General features: G+C 35.4%; 1 protein-coding gene across 1 annotated transcript in view; it reads right to left on the bottom strand.

Annotated features, from left to right (window-relative positions):
• Positions 1-22245, bottom strand: part of LOC107695542 (AT-rich interactive domain-containing protein 5B-like) — a 131433-nt gene that overhangs the window by 94364 nt on the left and 14824 nt on the right. The window contains exon 3 of the mRNA XM_016495515.1: positions 21423-21657. Coding sequence (XP_016351001.1) covers positions 21423-21657 — 235 coding nt within the window. The remainder of the gene's footprint in view (positions 1-21422; positions 21658-22245) is intronic.

Genomic DNA, 22245 nt, shown 5'->3' with positions numbered 1-22245 from the left:
TACCATTTTACCTTGCGCTCTTTCAGTGTTAAAAATGATGCTTCGCACTGGAATTCGCACTCTGCTTCAGTGACAGAAACCCCGCCTACTTTGATTTGATTGGCCATCTCAATAGTTGAGTGGTTTGCATCACTGGATCTTAATGTTGGTCAATTAACATTTCTACTGTAAAACAACATTTTCAAATAATAAATGTCTTGCTACTACCATTTTACCTTGCGCTCTTTCAGTGTTAAAAATGATGCTTCACACTGGAATTCGCACTCTGCTTCAGTGAACAGAAACCCCGCCTACTTTGATTTTATTGGCCATCTCAATCATTTTGACATTGACGGGCGCTGTTAGACCGCTGAGGCAGACCAGCCTAAAAATGTAACTTGTAAACATTTGAGAAACCTAAACAGACAATTTGGCCATTTCTAATTACTGGGTGGGACTTGTCCCCCTCATTGTCTATGGTGGTTACTGCCCTGAAAGTAAAGGTGCGTTCACGCCATATCGGAATTCCCGTAATTACGAGATTCCAACTTGTAGAAAGTGTTCACGTCCTCGTAGAACTTGAAATTCCACTATTAGAAAGCATGGGCATTAAGGTGTGTTCACTCCATATCGGAATTCCCATAATTACGAGATTCCAACTTGTAAAAATCTTTCACGTCCTCGTAGAACTCGTAATTACAACTTGTGAACTGGGAGTTTTCTGAGAGCTACGACTTGTACCACGTGACTGCTGTACCACCTGAACACCGCAGGCTCTGTTTAGGCATTGGTAGTGTTGCCATAGACAAGCATAATTCCGAGTCTGAGGACGTGAACAGCTCCGAGTAGAACGTCACGTGCTGTCATCTCGAAATTACGGTAATTACGATATGGCGTGAACGCAGCATAACACTGAATTAAACAGGAAATTTTGAAATATAAAGACTGAAATAGTATTTTCTTGTAAAACATACTCCAATAATATATTTACAAATTCGAAAAAAAAAAATCATTCTTTACTGTGCAGGAAAATGAAGGACTGAAAGTAAAGTAAAAAAGAATTGAGATTCGAACCCAGGTCTCTCTGAGCACAACAGCTCCCTTATGATGATATTTCACTGCTAAGTGGTGCTTTAAACATAGATTATCAGACGAATGTTTCAAAGCACATTTTCAGGTGTTGCAGTAAACCTTGCATTGCTAATGGGTTAGGTTTGACGATTGCGGTAGGCTGAGAATCTAAGAAAAACACTAGTTAAAATTTTACATTTCAAATTTAGTACACTGTAAAAAATATTTTTTGTAAAAAAAGTTGTAAATAAAACAGATTATTGGAATGTATTTTACAAAAAATGACATTACAGTCTTTCTACTTTAGCATTTCATGCTTAATTCAATGTGTTTAACAGGTGTACAGTATTATTTACACCATTGATTCCTATATAATTCTTGCCATGAAATAATAACGGTGGTTATGGTCCTCTCACACCATCATTTCATGACATCAACACAATCCAACTAGTTTATTTCATTGTATGAATGTAATAAATGTAATAAATCATTGACAATGTTTGACATCATTTGATGAGTCAGAATGCTACACAATGGTGTACATTACAAATAGACCATTGATGAATCCTACTGTCTCTAATATTAGCTTCGCAGTAATGATAATTCAATCCAAATTGAAGCGCTGTGACTTCATATAGCTAATCTTATTCTATAATGGAGGATCATGGAGGAGAGCGGCTCCCAGGGGTTCGGATATAGATTTGTGGGCTATTATGTTTTACTACAGCCTGAGCTGCTGGTTAAACATGACGGTTCTCTGTTAGGATTGGCAATATAAAAGATTCTGGGCAGGAAGCCACGTCACTCAGTTCTTGGAGATCAGAGATCTGAGCAATAGCATTCGCCTGTTAGTCTTCCCATTAGAACTCGAAAATCAAAGTATCATCGCATCTCTCGACCTCAAAAACCTGACAACTCGGAATACAAGCTCTCGTAATATGACATGCGAGTCGCAAACCTCAAACGATGGCGTCCTTGGAGAGAACTAGCTTTATTCACACACAACGGCCGCAAACATTCTGCTGCTGAGAGCCATAAACAAGTTTTTTACATTTCATTTTTGCACCGTTTCCTTCTTGGTGGAGCACATTTCCTCTCATTCTTTCTATCTTTCTCATCCATTTTAAAATGTCTGGTCCTGGAAATAAGTAAAAAAAAAAAAAAAAAAAACCTAATTAAATTTTCTCATTTTTTTACACAAATTTTAGTGCTAACCGTATTATATATACTACCATTTACTATACTACACTACCATTTAAAAGTTTGGGGTTGGTCATTTTTATTTATTTTTTTGTTAGTTTTTTTTTTATATGCATACCATTTATTTTATCAAAAATACAGTAGTATTGTGAAATATTATTACGATATCATTCATATCACATGATCCTGCAGAAATCCTTCTACTATGCTGATTTGGTGCTCAAGAAATATTTCTTATTACTATCGATGTTGAAAACTGTTTTCAAAACTGTGCTGCTTAATATTTTTGAGGTTTTTGATTCTTTTATGAATAGAAAGTTCCAAACAGTATCTATTTTAAATAGTAATCTTTTGTAACATTATAAATATTTTTACTGTCACTTTTAATCAGTTTAATGCGTCTTTACTGAATCAAAGTATCGATTTATTTAAAAAAATAAAAAATACTGACCCCCAACATTTGAACGATATTGTGTATATGTGACCCTGGACCACAAAACCAGTCATAAGGGTCAATTTTTCGAAATGGAGATTTATACATCGTCTGAAAGCTGAATAAATAAGCTTTCCATTGATGTATGGTTTATTAGGATAGGACAATATTTGGCCGAGATACAACTATTTGAAAATCTGGAATCTGAGGGTGCAAAAAAATCGAAATATTGAGAAAATCGCCTTTAAAGTTGTCCAAATTAAGTTCTTAGCAATGCATATTACTAATCAAAAATGAAGTTATAATATATTTACAGTAAGACATTTACAAAATATCTTCATGGAACATGATCTTTACTTAATATCCTAATGATTTTTGGCATAAAAGAAAAATCAATAATTTTGACCCATACAATGTATTTTTGGCTATTGCTACAAATATACCCCAGCGACTTAAGACTGGTTTTGTGGTCCAGGGTCACATGTTTGTTTTTATATGCATTGTTGTGTTTTTTATATATAATGCTTGTAATCTTTTAAATAGTATTTATTTTTTAAAGTTATATGCTAATTTTCATTTAAAATAACAAAACTTCACAAATCAGGGTTTTAAACTGTATTTAGACATTCCCAATTTTTGTAACAGCCTCTTATTTTATTAAAAAGTAAATATAATATTTAGTCTGACCTCCTGAGCGGCATGAATAATATTTTTTTGAAGGTTAAGCACCTCCTTTCACTAACAATCTGTTACAAAGAAAAAAAAAACAATTGGACTTAATTTGTTAACAGTTTCAAGTCCCATTTAAAACCCACAGTATTCCCCTCTTTTACTTGCAATTAGCACTAAATATCTGTCTTTTAAGGGCTGCACTGCGCCATGCTAATCACGCAGAGATCCAACGTACATTTTCTTGATTAGATTTGGCTTTGGGCTGCAGAAGAGGTCAGAAACGAGCTCTACAGACACACTGTTAATAACACCTAACCTTTTCTAAAGAAAGGATTTCTTATATTAAGCAATTTAATTGGCTAGGACGACACTATGATTAGAGAGCACTGAAAATCACATTATGCAATTTTCCAGTAACACACTTTTGACAAGAAGCCTTTGTGATGAGGAAGAGGGGAAACACACACAGGTAGGGCACCGAAATCAACAGACTGAAATCTGCATGAGTAATCCTAACATGTCTCATCAGATCAGGACGAATGGACGTTTTCCCTATGTCAGTTTGCTCCCGGTATACTGCTCAAATGCTCCACAAATGTCATATGGGCCTCTGTGGGAATATATTTACATAACACCTCTCCACCGCTTGCCGGTGCCAAAGAGAACCAATTAAACATAAAACACGGGCGTATGTCGTAAAACGCCCCTGAGTTTTAATAATTCATGATATTTTTGTTCTATAAAACTGAGGATCTGTGACATCAATCAAAACGAATGAAGCTATTTTTTCAACAGAACCTTTGTTTTGATTGGATGGAATGAAATTCAGTCTCGACTTTTTCATTATTTCAAAAAAGGACAGAATGTCAAGTTACAAGACAGAACAAAAAAGCTCAAGGAGACAGACAGAGAGAGAACAGTATAAAAAATGCTGTACAGCCCAACGGCAGTGTACTTTACATTGCAATTATGACATGTAACATGACAAATATTTCAGTTTAAACATCTCATAATGTCTGTTTAAAGTTCACTCTCAAACGTGCCTGAGCTTGAGATGGGGGTTTACAGGGCAATTTATCCAAATTATTTGTCAGCAGGTCTTCTGTGAGCTTATTTGCCAATCAACAATTACAAATAAGGACGTAACCCAATTACGACATAAAAAAAAGCCCCTTTGATTGTAATACATAAAACCTGAGCTCTCGTTATAGCCTAACATTGATTGTAAATATATATATATATATATATATATATATATATATTCAACAATTCTCATTTTTGTTAAGTACTAAAATAACTAAAACTATAAACATAAAAAAACTAATAAAAATTACAAAAACACAACAAAATTACTACACTTTTAAAATGAAAATGAAAACAGAAAATACTAAAATAAAATATAATTCAAAACATTTATAAAAACTATATTATATCAATGATGCTAAAAATAATACTGCTGCAGACCGAAAAGTCCATTAAAATAGGGCACAATGTACTGTATTAATATAAATAATTTTTTTCCTATATTGATTTTTACAGGTGTTTTACCTGTATTTTGAATTTCGCACTGCATTGCATTGTGTTTCAGGGTTAACTGAAATGTCTGTAAAATTAATGGATAATGTCTTGGCCTTTTATTTTATTTTATTTATTTATTTATTTAATTTTTTTATGGTGCAGGATTATTATAGTTAACTAAAAGTAAAACTGAAAATTAAAACAATTAAAAACATTTGAATAAAAGGCTATACAGACTATACATTGAAATAAGATAAACATTAACTGAAATAAAATATTTCAAAAAAATTCAGCTACAGCCCTCATTTTAATTTTATCTTATACTAAAATAATTAAAACTAATAATTGAAAATAAATGAATAAACTATATAGACATATATTAAACAAACAAACAAAAAAACTAAACATACTCCATACTAAAAATGGAAAAAATAGAAATAAAAACTGATTCAAAATATTACTAAAAACTATTATTGAACCTCAATGATACTAAAACAACACTGCCAATGTACACTGACTGAACTGCTGCTAATATGCATAACACATACGCTTCAAATGTTTCGCTAAATGGGCCGGTGAATTCCCAGAAAGTCAAACACAGGCCTTAAGATACATTCCTGTACATCTCCACCCTCCAAAACAACCCTTACCCAACATATTCTCCCTGTCAATGAGTCAGCTTCAACAAACACGCTGTAATAGCTACCTGTCTCTTTAAAATATGCAGGTTAAAATATCAATTCGAGCATGAGGATAAAGACAGAAGGAAAAAAATAAAGATAGATTCCTGGAATCCTGACAGCAGCTGTCCTGGTTTCTGTATTAAAATAAGCATGCGTTGATGCTAAAGTTATTGGTGTGTGTTATTATTAGTGCTCTCTGCACCACAGACCACAATAATGAAAGGAAAATGTGTGTCATCGCCACGGCAACTGTTTTAATGCAAGACTCCCCGTCAATAATAGTTAACAAAATTGCACTTAAACCCACAAATCAATTTCCTGTGTGTGTGTGTGTGCTTCAAGTTGAAGTGATGAGTGCGTGTGTGTGTGTGCAGAGATTGGAAATTTTAAATGCATGTCTTATTAGAGTTGATTTCAGCATAATCAGTCTTTCCCTAATTATTATTCACAGCCGTGACCTCTAATGAGTCAAATGACATCCATCTATTAATGTTGCGGGCTGCTGAGATTCTGCACCCCTGTTGGTTCTGATACTTCAATATGTCTGATGTGAGAGCCAGAAAAGATTACAACATACACTACCCGAGTAATATCGATCGTCATGTTGTAAATACAGAATAACAATGTACAGAAATATCTGGAGGTGTAAAGGACAAAGGAAGGGCTGCAATGAAAAATAAAAATAATAGTGATAATAATTATAATTTTTTAATTAATTTCCCCCCAATCACTTTCCTCACCTGCCATTGGTCAACAAACAAATAGCCCCACCTCAAACTCATGCTATTGGCTGAAGCAATGTTGCTGTGTTAATGCTCAAACAAACACATGAGCAATGTTTTGAGTGTTTATAATTTTCTGGAAAATCAATATATGAAAATATTAACATAAAAAATACATGCATCACATTTAAAGTGTTCACACTTAAGTAATTCTTAAAGGAATCAAACTTAGACCTCTTTCAAATTAGTAAACTGGAGTGGGAAAAGAATCCAGCTCTCACTGCATTCACATTGCAGTGTTATTTTAGTATTACTTATGTTATTATAGTATTTATCAATATTTTGTATTAATAAATACAAAAATAAAGTATTTTTATATTTTCAGTTATTTTAATTTGAATTGTGTTTTTTGTCCTTTTTATTAAGTTATAAATATATATATATATATATATTTCTATTTAGCTTTAATATATATTTTATTCCTGTTTTAGGTTTAGTGATTTTAATAAATCAAATTAAACTTATTTTATTACATTAAGCTGCCAAGGCAACACATCTAATTTCAAGTTTTATGTTTTCATCTTAATAATACTAAAAAAGTTTCAGGTTTAGTTTTAGTTCCTAATAACAACACTGAAACATTTTCATAAAAATAAGACATTAAGAAAAAGGTTTTTAAAATCAGACTACATGCAAAGCAGTAGATTTTAGCACACGTACTTATTACAGAAATAATAAACAATGTGTGAAACTTTGTATTACAGACATGTGTATTATAGGTTTTAATTGCCTCTTTATGATGAATTGCTTCGTGTATATGCCATCTTGTGCTGACTAAACTGACTTGAACGCACCCGACGTCGTAATTACGACTTGTCAACTCGTAACTACGAATGTCCCAGTAGGACTTGAACGCAGCATTACTTGTATAAATGATGTATAAATCGAAAAATTTACCCTTATGACATGTGGTCCAGGGTCACATTTGTAAGTTGCTCATCGTCATTTTCGTAGTTTTGTTGTTTATCTGCTAATTGTTCGCAAGCTCTTTATACATTTTCTGCTGCTAACTGTTTACATCTCACCACCCTGTCTTGTTGGATGTCTGGACGTTTGGACTCGTATTTCCTCCTAGCTCTAAAGTGCCGCTGTCACGACGATGTTTGGATTATTTGTTTCGATCAAATGGATCACCTGCATTTCAACCTCCACCACCACCACAATCAACGTCATCATCCCTTTTTTGGATCTAAAATCATCAAACATAAACATTTTTGGACTGTTTCCTGTACAAACTTCTGCTCTTACCTGTGTTGCCGGTGTTCGTGACGTGCTATCCCTTTTCATATGTTGTCTTTTTCTGGTTAACATGGACAGTTTTTACAGCTCGTTACAACTGCACCAGTTGCAGTTGTTTTTCTTGGCTGATTTTTCTACATATGATTGGTGTAAGAGTCTTGGAATTGTTATATTCACCGATCACCCAAGCGCTGGCTGATTCAAGACTGCTCTTCTCCATCTTCAATACCTGTGTTACGGTCTAATAGAACTGTCTAAACCACACCTCACTGGAGGCGTAAGGACTTTATGGCTATACTGGATTATTTTGATTTATCTCATGCTCTCATTCCCTTGATTTAATCTGCTCTGTTGGCATTGACAACGTTTGTGTCAAGGGTCTCGAAGTTGGCATATCTGACCAGTGACCATAAACCCACTGACTTTAGTTTTTCTCTCCCACTTGCAAAATCTAAAATGAAATCTACAACATCCTACCGAAACATGAAAAACATAAGCACTGAAAATGTCTCTAATGCTATTGCTGCCTCCTCTTTGTCTCTCTCTGTTAATCTCTCTTGTCCTGGTGAGATTCTCTCATTATATAACGAAGCTACATCTGTTGTTCATGTTATCTATCAACTTTATGTAAAGCGTCCTTGTGTTCTTGAAAGGCACTATATTAATAAAACATTATTATTATTATTATTAAATTAATAAATGTGAATTAAACATTAGAAGCGAATTCAAATCACTTTTTGGTCCACTTAAACTCAGTCCATTTTTCATTCAGTTTTTTTAGAAAGTCTTTGAAAACTTAAATATTTAATTATTGCAATATTATATTGTATTATTTATATTTTTATAATTTTATTACATTTTTATCACTTTTGCACATTTAGCTGATCTAGCCATATAACTATTTAGATGTTCATTTATATATATATATATATATATATATATATATGGTATTGATGGTATTGTAAACAATTTAACCCTTTAAAGACAATTTCAGGTACCTTCTAGTTTGCTATTTTCACTGACTGTGTTCTCTGTTAAACAGCAGTACTTTAGTATTTCAAGCTATTTGTCTTTCTCCTCATGGTACAGGGTCGTCAACGAGATAATATAAACAGATTCCCCAGATAACCAATCACCTCCCACATTTTCACATAAATATATAAAGCTTTTCATATTCAAATGTCCCTAATACGCCCTCCACCAGTTCCTGTTCTTCTTCTCCAAGGACTTGCCTGTCTTAAAAAAGCCCGAGAAGCATTCACGGTTCAACTATTACCCTTCAAACAAGCCTCTCATTGACTCCATGATGGACACGGTATGATATTTTCACCAAACTGAGAGGAAACGTTGAATTGAGAGAGTGGGCGCTTTGGAAAAACACAGCGTTCCTGCACTCAATTACTGAAACTGTTTCTTTGGTGAGGTTGTATGGTTGCTGTTTGCGTGCCACAGGAATCACTTGATAATTAAGCCCAATATATTGTGATTCACTTGTGATACAGATGTGGGTGGCACAACTCTACCCATAATTCTATGATATTACTCTTTCTTTGATTTCAGCTTGTCTGAGCTTAAATTACCCTGAGCCCATTTTTCCAGGATATCCCCTGATGTCCAAACCATTTGTTGATGATTTATGGCACCTGTCGATATTTTACAGCAGTGGGCATTCGTCCGCTATAGTTCCAGCACAATTCGTGTTGCTCCCTAGCAACAAGCCAAAGCACTAATATTCCTACAGAGGGACCAGTTCCAAATAAAAATGTCTGTATTATTGATTACCACACAGCAAACTTTGCATTTAATGGCTCTTGTACAACAAGACAGGGTAGAACAAATTTGGTTATGTCAAAATGTTCTACTTGCTGAAGAGACAAGAAGAGAGACATGTTGAGCCTATTATTCTAATGATGCCTCTATATAGAAAACTGTGCGGTAGCCACATACAAAAGACACAGATATTGTTTCAGAGAAAGAAAGATCACTTGCCATTATGTGCTCAAGAAAAAGGAAATACAGATTTCTAGCAATATAACAGAATATTCCCCATATATCTGTGATTACTTTGCAAGCATTATCAAATTAAACAACATTGTTTATGTTCCAAACTGTGCAGTTAGACTAGATTTGCAATGCCTCCTAATAATTTTAATAGTGTTTTTGACCTTAAGTGGTCAGCAGTTATGAGTTTGATTAACTGAATCAGTTCAAACAAATTGAATCGGTTCAGTTTGATTAACTGAATCGGTTCAAACTAATTGTTTGTTTGCATCAAATAAATCATATTGCATATGTCATATATTGCAACATTTTAGAAACAATATACACTAACATAAAAAAAAAATTGGGTAAATTTGATAATATATATGTATAGTATCTTTAAAAAGATTTGTATTTGAAATAAATGCTGACCCTTCACCCTATAAGATTCCTGAAAAAAGTATCAATATCCAAATATATCAAATTGGCATATTAATAATACAGCAAATTGGCATATTAATAATTAATCATAATTATTACAAATTATAATAATTAATGAATTCTGAAGAATCATGTGACACTGAAGACTGGAGTGATGGCTACTGAACAATTGTAAGTGCTAATACACTGGCTGATTAAAATTATTATTTTTTTTATTAATTTATTTAATATTTCACATTATAACTGATTTTACTTTTTTTTTTAGTTTTGTATCATTTTAATATATAAATATATTATATAAATATTACAGACTAATTATATGTTTAATAAGTCTATACCAAAAAAAATTCATTATCATAGCAGTATTTTATGGCTCAAAATAAATGGTTCCCTTTGTAAGTGCTAATACACTGGCTGATTCAAGCTGCCAAAACACTTTATTTCTAAAGCTATTCGGTTACTAAGATTACACACTTGTGATATTATTACGCAAAAAGAACAAATCACCGCTAAACCTTTCTAGAGTGCATCGAACGCATTTGCATTCAGTATCTCTGAAACATATGCCTTCTTTTTCTAGAAATATATCTTTCATGCAACATAGCAAGCATATCTGTGTGCAACATACAGCAGAATGACAAAGCGAGCGGTTCACAGAGTTGTGAGCTTGAGTCGTGGGAATTGAATGTGTACTGCAAAATTCTCATGAATTGTTCAAGACCTGATATCATGGAACATCTCTCGTATGTACTACAAAAGATCCGATCTGGCCCTTTGAGTGGCACCCCAGAATTGATCTCCAGTCGAGTCCGAAACAATGGAAATAAAGGAGCTTTCATTTCTGAAATCCATAAGCACGACAGGGACAGATTAACACATTGCCAGGCTTTGATGCAACCAGGAAAAACAGCTGAGCATAGCTAATATTTATGAAAAAATAAATGCAAAACAGTATTTAATTCTACATGTTATATTCTTACATAAACCTACTCTTACTTTTTCTGATTAATACACAAATGTTTTTAAACAATGAATGCACGTAAGTACCATAACATCCTCGACACAACATATTTGCCTGTATTTATTTATTTTAACAACAAATTTCAATATGCAGCAGTCAAACACTGACGACGTAAGGCACGTATGTCAAAGCGATTAACTTGCGCTTGTTCACGGGAAATGGCAAGTGCATTCTGGGAAGCCTGGAGACAATGGCGGCACTCATGTGACTCAACATGATGACAATAGCCACAGACAGAGGGAAAGAAGCGCATTACCCAATTAAACTAATTAAAAAGCATTTTGAGTGTGACACAAAGGAGGGATTAGATGACAGAGGATAAGAAGATAGTATCCTATCAATGCACTATTGTGCTGATTTCTTCATCTGCAGTCAGCGGTAGACAAGACCTTTGCAATTACTGTCCAAAGAATTAATCATTCATAATTCTAGGAGCTGCCACAAAGAGCGTGCTTATTAAAGGATCACCATCCATCTTGAACCGCGGGGTTCCGCGCTATGAAAGAAAAAGACACAACCGTAAAAAAGCATGCTGATATAGGCAGTAGCTCTCATTTATTGCTAGTTTTTTGAAGAGATATCTAAAATGATAAAAATATATGTTCAGTATGGATGTGTCACGGTGTGTCTTGCTGGAAGCACGAAGGAGGCATGAATAAACTTTAACTGTCTTTAATGATGAAAACGCAGGGGAATAATCCAACATAGGAAAAGCACAAACACACGTAACTAACAAGTAGGCCCGACAAAGGAACACAGAGCAACCAGGAACTTATATACACAGGATGATACGGAACTCAACACAGGTGCAAGGATAAAGCAATCAAACTAAACAAGAACAGGAAAAAGACCATATAAGGAAACACAGGAAGAACTACGGGGGGCAAAACGGGTCTAAAAGTCTGACAGGATGCAGTATGACCGAAATATTAATCTTATTTTAATATCACGGTAACAGTATTTTCCCAATATAGTTTTTTTTTCCAGAAAATAAATAAATAAATAAATTGAGAAAAAAAAATTCCTCAGTGGTGCAATAAAAATATTGCTCAAAGAAATATTTATTTGAGCATCTTGCCTAGCAGAACACAACGGCAATTGCTCAACCAGTGGGATAAGTTTGGGGCGGGGCTATCCTTTCATCTGACCAATGGCAGATTGGGGGAGGGATCGGGGCAAATAAAAAAAAAAAGCACACACACAATCATTATTTTTGTAGTTCTCTTTGGTGATACTATAGTGGCACACATTTAATTAGATTTTTTTTTCCTTCCTTTTTATTTGGACCTTCAACTGGAAAAATATGTTTTACCCGCCATGAAACTGTAGAGAATTTATTTAATCAAAAGCAGGCAGAACAAATAGGGGAAATGCATCTAACTGCAATTTTATTTATTTATTTATTCATTCATTAATTTAAATAAAATTGTACAAATTAAATCAATAAACCAATATCACTATAATATTAAACTGTAAATTAAACTGTAAAGTATTTCAGATATTTTTAATTATATGATCATAATAATAATAATTAAAAGGAAGACAGCAGAATGCTGACAATAATATAACAATAATAATAATTATAAATATATAAAAAAATTAAAATTATTATAAAATACTTTATTGTTATATTTTATACAACAAAAAAGCAATTACAATACTAATATTTATGGTTGTTTTTTTTCTTTTCACTTTGAAACACAGCACATTAGATTGCATATTTATATAATTACAACATTTGATAACGGCACTAAACAATGTTGCATTCTCAGGCATTGTTAGGCACCAATCACACAGCACGCATTTTTTGCAGTGAGAGGCGCCTTTTACAATTTTTTTTTTTATTATTGGTAGTGAGCATTTTGCTCACTATTGTTTATGCACCCCGAGCGCCTCCCGTTTTTGCTGCCTGTTGCACCTCACGTTTCTGTAGGAGTGCTCTGAGCGGCTGAAATTGAAAAAAAAAAATCAACTCTGAGTGGAAAAGCACGCAATGTCATTCACGTTTATTTCCACTGTCCAATCGAATCGTTACCTGGAGCTGTATTATTTTTTTTTATTTCTGCTAATATGACAATTTCGTTAACAGCAAACCAAAGATTTTAGAGTGCTCATGCTATAATCCTTGATTAGACTGACAGGACAGCTGATTCGGTGGTTGCCTTAGCAACATGAAGAAAAAAAAACCCGCAGCGCACTGCTCTCTTCTAAATAAAAAAGTCAACTAAAAAAAGCCAGTGCGGTGCGCCTCATGTTTTCAAACCTGAAAAACACATTCTGTCTGATCGGGGCCTTCGAATTAATACAAAACAACAACTTTTTTTAAGCACTGCATTAATACATCATATCATTAGTCACTTCATCCATAAAAATGCATCATTACACCCCTGTTAAACAGTGTAATTATTCAGGTAGCTAGTTTTAAACATGTCAACAATTTTACGCTAATGCTACAGTGCCCCTTGTGGCAATGCTGAGAATGCAACATGTACTATACCATAACAAAACCTCCACTTGTTTACATATTTCTACCATATCGCCTAGCTCTATTCTAGAGGAAACAGATTCTTTGACTCTGAAGACTCAAAAGGGTTTAGCTCGCTGGATATTAGATACCACATGTCTGAGAGGTGCCATGTTGTTACGCTTAAACTCAAAGAGCCGCGGTACGTGCGATGACAAGAAAGGAAACACTAGTGTTCACTAATGGCTGTTATTAAGCAGCACCGACACTCACTGGAGGTTAAAGGTCAAACCGACAACTGCCCCAAGGCAGAGAGGGTGAAAGGTGGCTGCTGATAGGCCACTGAGGCTGTATAAAAAATGTTTCCATGGGCAACTGGTCTCAGATCAGCAGTAAAGGGCCTCTTTGTTCTACTGTCTCAATGGGCTAACAGCTAACTTGATAAATCTAAGTTCAAGGGAGTTTTCCAGCCACTGAAATATCAGCTTACAGGAACATGGTTTCTCTACTCTTTAAATGCATGCTGCTGTCTTCCTTTTCAGCAAACTTGTGCAAATCACCTGGGGGTTTGAGAGCAGCCCCCCGAGAGCAATACCACATCCTCTAAAAAACATCAATGAGGTTGAATTTAACAATGCAAAGAAAGAAACCAACTTAAAAGAATAGTTCACCCAAAGTTCTGTCATCATGTACTCAACCCTTGTGTCAGATGCGTACATTTTTTTTTCATGGAACACAAACATATATATAGAAACCATATCTGTCAAGTTGCAAAAATGACAAAAGCACCATAAAAGAAGCCTATATGATTTGTACATTATATGTCAAGTGTTCTGAAGTCATATGACAGCTTTGTGTGAGGAACAGAGACAAATTTAAGTTCTCCTTTTGTGTTCCACAGAAGAAAAACAAAGAACATGAAGGGGGGATAATTATTGACATAATTAAAAAAATATATTTTTTTTTTTGTAAAACTAGTATTTTAAATATAGTCAGGTATATAATGCAACCTGGACAATTTTCTGGATATAAACCCTATAAAGCCTGACAAACAGTACAAAATGTATTGTACCTTTAGACAAAATGTGTATAAATAATTTGCATATGGCTTTTGTTGAGTATTATATTTGATACATCAGGTTTTTCTGAGTGCAAAAAGAAAAAGAAACACCTACATGTTGCCCAAACTGAACAAAAATATGCAATGTAAATCAATGAGATGACAATATATGACAGTATATAACAGTATAACAGTCTACTTACATAAAATGCATATAAAATGGTGATTAAGAGTTGATCAAACAAACATTCCTCAAAAAGCCTGATGTCTGATATTTGATACTCATATTTTAACATGATTACAAAAAATGTATGCATAATCAAGTAAACCTAAGTTCAACTTCAGTCCGGTAAGTGTTCAATCTTGAAATATTACTAACAATATAAAAGTTATTCTTACACTTACTTTATAAAAACCAGTAAAGATTTCACAGCAAAAAGACATATGAGCCACGAGCACAAGCTGGACCTGTTTAGAATTATACTGAAAGGCCTTTTACTAAAAGTATAAAGCTAAAAAAGTATAATCTATCAAACAGACAACACAAGGCCCATTTTAGATGGTTTACAACAGGTTTTTCAGCAAAGTTTTGATCATGTTGATCATTTAGAGGCCTTAGAAATTTGTGTGTCAAATATGACACAGTAGGCTTTATATAGGGTTAAGATAAAACTCTTGAGTGGAATGAATTTGATTAGCAAATAAATAAATCCCACATGCACACAATATTCAGAGCCATATGACTAAGCAAAATGAATTAGCAAGAGGACACTGCAGGCAAATAGGGCATTAATTAGCCTAAGAGACGTAAACGGCACAAAGTCCGAGATGTTTAATATTTAAGGAAGGCCTTCTTGAATTTCACAACTCCCCCCAAGCTTACTAGACATGAAATGATTGGCTGACGATAATAACAGATTAGTCATCGTGAGTGACTGGGGCTTGGCACCAGACACCACAATAAGCCACATTGTGCTTCCTGACAAACGCAGCCGGCCCCCTCGCTTTAAAATATAAGATTCCACAATAGCTGCCCGGAGGGGGTGACGAACTTCAGAAAAGATCACCACACTGCATTAACATTTATTTGAATTTCCTTCACAGGAACAAATGCAGCTGTCTGAGAACATATAATGCAATGCTCCTAAAAGACAAATGAACACTTATTTTCCATCTGTTGTTGGCAACTCTTGTTATGGTTTTCCTCTTTCCGTTCAGCTTCAGGTTGTTGGGTTGGGGGTTGGGGGGGTGTTTGCCGTTATAGGAGAAGTAATGTTAATAACTTGACTGTTGTTTCAGGCTCTGTAATGGACAGACAATAAAACTATTCATTTCCTCAAAGGTCAGGCCTGGAAGACGTGCACATTGTTGGACTGTCTGCTGGCACGGACACTATCTCACCTCGCATACTTCAGCTCAGGGAGTCTTGCCTTGTGGATATGACGAAAACGGGATAAAGTAACAAAGACAAATACATTTGGGCGATGATTACGGCTTCTTTCCCTGTTTTGTGTTTAAAAAATAACTCTGCCATTATTAGTGAACCAACAGGCTTTTTCCATTTCAATTCCCACTCCACAGTTTTGGAAACGCTGGCTCGGGTGCCTGGATTCAGTCAGAGAGCAGCGATATAAGAAGATCAGAGAGCTCTAATGGACAATAAGCCCTGTAAACTTCCAACGGGCTTGCCAATAAGAAAAACATGACGGTTAGAAAAAAACCAAGAATGAAATAATCGCCTGGATTGAGAGCAGAACAAACAGAGCAATCTAAATCAGTATAAAGAGAGTGAACATTCATTTCTGTAGCATGGATTATTCAAATATCAAAGCGCCTTTTCATTTACTTTGGCAGTATGGTGATGTCTTTTTATAAATAACATCTAAATTCTGCAGAATGGAAAAGCAAATGCTGAAACAAGCCTGTTTTTTCTAAAATGTTACATATGCTCTATATACATAATAATGCATTTTGTTATTTGCGCCTCAAATATAGGACACAATTTCCTGCCCAGAATCTCCATGTTAGCAACATCATTTGTATTTAGCCCAGAATATATTACCCTGACTGTTAAAGCTAACGTGTCATCTGTTTTACTCTCCTTTGCATTAGCCTCGCTCTCCCTGCCAGTGTCAGCACAACGTGGATTGCCTTTTTCAGGACATGAAACTGAAATTCACATAGATTCTTGTCACAAATCAACTGCAGCATTAATTGTTTTGATATGTATGTCATTTAGCAGACAGATTTAGCCGATATCCCCAGAATGCAATGAGCCAAAAGCTGTGTCAAACAGAGATCCCAGAAAGAGGCTCCACAAACATATAGTCTCAACAGATAATAAAAAATGCCACTTTTACTACTCCATGATAGTAGGAAGGAATCAAATGGAGAGATATAGGAATAGCTGGATAGTCACAAAGATTTATAACATTTATTCATAGTCAAATAAATATAGTAAAATATATAGACAGATTCAGATAGATACATTAGACCGACAGACAATAGATAATCAAATGCAATGGCAGACAGACAGATAGATAGTCAAACGAAACACTAGACAGACAGACAATAGATAATCAAATGCAATGGCAGACAGACAGATAGATAGTCAAACGAAACACTAGACAGACAGACAATAGATAAACAAATGCAATGACAGACAGACAGAGACAATAGATAATCAAACTACACAGACATACAGACAGATAGACAAGAGATAATCAAACGAAATGACATGCAGACAGACAGACAATAGATAATCAAACAAAATGATAGACAGACAGACAACAGATAATCAAATGAAGTGATAGATAGATAGATAGATAGATAGATAGATAGATGATAGATAAACAAATCTGTTTCATCGTGAATACTTTCTGTCAGGAGTGTTGTTAGGCTTTATTATTCATTTTACGGCGGCTATAATTGAGCAGGTACATCACATCCGCCGTGAAAGAGAAGCCACTTGTGATTATATCACCACCCTCCAGGTGCTGCGCAAACGATCTCTCAAATGGCACTGAAAATACGAGACATTTCCACTTCTCACGCTCCGTGCAAATCAACACCTGATCATCTTAAAGATTCCCCATCCGGCGTTGAGTTACCGTATGCTCATTATGTCCCATATCATACAAAGATAGCACAGCAGGGTGGGGTTCTGATCACATGGTGCATCTGATAACACCCAGCCATTGTTCAAAGACAACAACTCTTCAGTGGTCTTCTTACATATCATATATATCATATTAGTTAGAGAACCTAAACTGAACCCAGTAACAAAAGTGCAGGCTTACAGACAAGTAAACAGACAGATAGACAGCACCATCCTTCCTGTGACCTGAATGGTTTTGAATATCGGCAACCAAAGCAGAAATTAGATGAGGTATCGCTACCATCACGAGAATTAATTCGAGCAATATAGCCCAAAGTCAAACTTCATCACACTGCGTAACAAGTCCAGAGGGGAGATATGTTAATTACGAGATTAAGAATGCATCAAGTCAATTTCAAGTTGTTTTTATTTTCCTTTTTTTTTCTCGGTTCAGCTTCAGCGAGAGCCATTAAACCTTTTTTCCTCCATCTAAGACACTAACTTGGCAGCTGAATATGAGCAAAAATCTGCTCGAGTTTGTTACTGGTGAAATGGAATGTGACTTAAAACTAATTGCTGTCACTCGACACACGTTTAGCAACTTAAATGTGCACTTGCTACAAGACTGATATATTACAAGATATTAGGCGCTTACTGGGTGTATCTGCAAATGTATTCCAAAAAATTCTTCCCCATTAACTGGAACAGTGCCATGATCCTTGCATACTCTTGAAATGTGTAGCTGCAGTGAAAGTGATATTTTTGAAAGCCACAAAAAGCATGCAGAGGGTGGAACCAAAACGGAACATCATTAAATCTACAGCACTTTCAAGGGCAGTTCAAAGATCTGCATTATTATTATGCAGCGTCCCAGAGCGCTCTGACAGGAGCCTAATATGGCAGAATCCTTATAGCTATCTTCTTGTTTCCCTCAAGACACGGCTAAAATTATTGCAGTCCCTCTATCAAAAGCAGGAGCTTTTAAAATCTAATTATTGCAGACTTCACAAATCAGAGCGTAAAGTTTATGTCAGATTTCTAGACACTAAGCCCTTCCCTGATGGCAAAATATATTGCAATAGAGGTGATAAACAATGTTTCAACTGATTACAAACTGTATTTTTTTTACATCCCCTCACAATTTTCTTGGCAGTCCTTCACTGGCTGTCATCCACATACCAGACGGTGAAAAAAACCCTGTTTTAATTATTAATACACTCCCTATTTATGCAAGTGAAAAATCAGCTTTTTATTCAGCATCAATTCTAGCCAAATGCCTTTTTATTTTTACAGCAACGCGAGCACAGTGCTGTTTCAAAAGTGACTGGCACAATTTTCATATCACCTGGAGATAGACTTCTTTCTTAACCTGAGAAAGGGTGCGTTAAAATGCTCCAGGTCAAAAATTAAAAAGCAAATCATGTTGGTGAATCCTTCTCCTCAGCCCAAATTCATTTCATAACCACCTCTGATCTCATATTCAAAAGCAAACGAGTTTCCTCTGTGACCCCGTAATTTATGATAATGTATTACACCTTTCAATAATAAACTGATGTACAAAGGTCAGATAAGTGGTCAATTCAAAAAAAGTTTCAGTTAAAGGGACAGTTTGCTCGAAAATGATTTTCTGTGATAATTTGCTCACCTTCATGTCATTCCGAACCTGTATGACTTGTATGAACCTGTATGTTCTTCTGTAGAACTCAGAAGGTGAAATTTTGAAGAATGTACTACTTGCTCTTTTCCATTAATAACCAAACAGTTATTGACTTCCATAGTATGGCATAAAATACTATGGAAGTCAATGGCTACCGTCAACTTTTTGTGTTCAATAGAAGAAAGAAGCTCTTACAGGTTTGGAACAACATGGGAATGAATATTTGGGAATCCCTTTAAGAGACATAGCGTACACGTTGCATGGACTACTTTTATGGTGCTTTCGTGTCCTTTTTAAGCTTGAAAGCCCATATTCCTATTTATTGTGGTTTCATGGAAAAGAGCGGTTGATACAGTCTTCAAAATTTCTCTTTTTTTACTTCATGGAGGAAAGAAAGTCATATGGGTTTGGAACAATATGAGAGTGAGTAAATGATGAAAATAATATTTATTTCCCCTTTAATGCTTTATTTTTAATGAAAAAACTAAGTCTGAAATTGAAAGAACTGTCCTTATGAATAATCCAAACAGCTGTGCACTGTGCACACTCAGAATACACAAAGAAATAATAAGGTTGCAGCAGGTCTGACAGCGAATAAATCACAGATCTTTTTGTGCAGCTATTGATTGTCATTCGCAGCTGTAGGCTGCACATAAGTGACAAAGCATCCATTATTGATTTTTCTATCTCATAGGAACCTCATACATCAGGCCACTTGAGAGCATGTTCACCTCCACGCAAGCCATATGCAAATTCCAGTAACTGGCATAGCAAAAAGATCCATCCACTAGTGCTGCATAATTATTATATCCACCAAACTGAAAGGGGTGATATGTATATTTAGCCCTTCAATGGCTTTTAACCGGCTTGAGAACTTATCGAAATGCTATGCACTGAAAATGGATTCTTTGGGATTCTGCAATCGGATTCTGCCTGTTAGAAATACAGAGTCTGCAGATTTGTGGAAATCCCTGGTTGGCCTTTTTGACTGCCTAGGCTAGGCAATATAGCTAAAAAAAATATCTTGATATTTTCCTGCCTTTACATGATAATCTATAGATCTATATGATATGTATTTGCACTTTTAGTTACAGAAATCATTTCGGTAACACTTATTCACTATTAACTACGACTTTTCCCTCAATAAATTCCTAATTCACTGCTTATTAATAGTTAGTAAGGTAGTTGTTAAGTTTAGGTATTGGGTTGGATTAGGGATGCAGAATAAGGTCATGTAGAATAAGGCATTAATATGTGCTTAATTAGTACTAATAAATGGCTAATATTCTAGTCATATTCAGCGCAGCCAAAATGACACATTCATAAGGTTGTAAATGCACACAGTGCTCTATATACACACACACCGGTAAAGAACTCTTGGATTACAAAGGTTGCAAATATAACAACTCATGTGATATCACTCTTAAGATGTCTCAACGGCTAATAAATCCTTCATTACACAAAATAGAGTTTGACCCCGTTTCGTTTAGTTATCAAGCACACAGGTATTTCTGTTTAAAATACACAAAATATACAAAGTATGAGCACATGTTTAGTTTTTGATTGCCAAAACTGAGCCGAAGCTAAAAAAAACTAAACATACAATGTTTTGATCAATCAGATCCTTACTGAGCAATCACACAGGAAGCGTAATCACACTGGGTGTGATCCGTCTGCACATTAATGAGCATTTACACACCATATTGTTCCCAGTTAATGAGAGACACAAACAACCAAAGAAGGAAAAAGCGCAGAGGGAGATGAATGCAGGGGCGACACCCTGCCTGTTTAAACAAGTGTCACACTCAAACACTTTCTTGTTGTGTCTTGTACAATCACTTAAGTTTCTACTCCCCGTAAAAAATAGGTTTGACGCTCGTAAAGAAAAACATTCAAGCCATGTTATTATCCGCAGGCGGTTAGCCGTAACAAACACCACATTATTTTCTCGAATGTTACTTGAACGCATATGTGAAGTGGCTTACTTTGATTTGTGCAATTAAATGCTTTCAATGTATGCCGAGCTGCAATAAAGAATACTGCCATAATCAAATCATTATTCTGTACGGCTCGTGTAAATGGTGCCATGTGCCAAACAGGGACTGTGAGAAATCACGCTGTATACCGAGTTCAGCCTTCTCTTTGAGGACGTCCTTGAAGTTGAGGCCGCTGTTGAGCGTGGACTCTCTGTATTTGTGGAGCGCTTCTCTCTGGCCGTTCTTGCCGAGCTCCTTCAGCACGATGGGTTTCAGGGGTATGGCCTGCAGACCCTTGTTCCAACTCGACACATCCGCCACCATCCATTTCACCAGATCCTCCAACTTCACTATGACTTTCTCAGAGACGGCGATAACTTCATCCTATTAAGAGAAATATGCAAAGTGAGGAAGGGCACATGTATAGTGGCAAAACCAGGCAAAACACTCTTAAATTCCTAATGGGGTCATATGATGTTGCTAAAAAGAACATTATTTAGTGTATTTGGTGTAATGAAAGGTGTTTACGTGGTTTAAGGTTAAAAAAACACATTATTTTCCACATACTGTACATTATTGTTTCTCCTCTATGCCCCACCTTTCTGAAACGTGTCGATTTTTACAAAGCTCATCGGTCTGAAAAGCTAGGTGTGCTCTGATTGGCCAGCTATCTGGTGCGTTGTGATTGGCTGAATACCTCAAACATGTGACGGAAATGTTACGCCCCTTACCATACTGTGATGCCCTGTCCGGCCGGAGCGACGAGACAAAAACATTCAAACCCATTGTAAACGAGGCATTTGTTGCATCCAGTGGGGACATAATTACGGATTATAATGACTTATACTGTCTTTATACGCGTTGCGTTGCATCGGGCTGCGTAAACATAAAACCATGTCTGCATTTGTGATCGGAGAAATGACAAACAACAAGCCCTACTCTACACTGCCCAAAAAACTCGCTTTAAATATA

Source organism: Sinocyclocheilus anshuiensis, unplaced genomic scaffold, assembly GCF_001515605.1.
Source record: "Sinocyclocheilus anshuiensis isolate Anshui unplaced genomic scaffold, SAMN03320099.WGS_v1.1 scaffold466, whole genome shotgun sequence".
NCBI classification, from domain to species: Eukaryota; Metazoa; Chordata; class Actinopteri; order Cypriniformes; family Cyprinidae; genus Sinocyclocheilus; species Sinocyclocheilus anshuiensis.
This window is presented reverse-complemented; position numbering and strand designations above follow the sequence as displayed.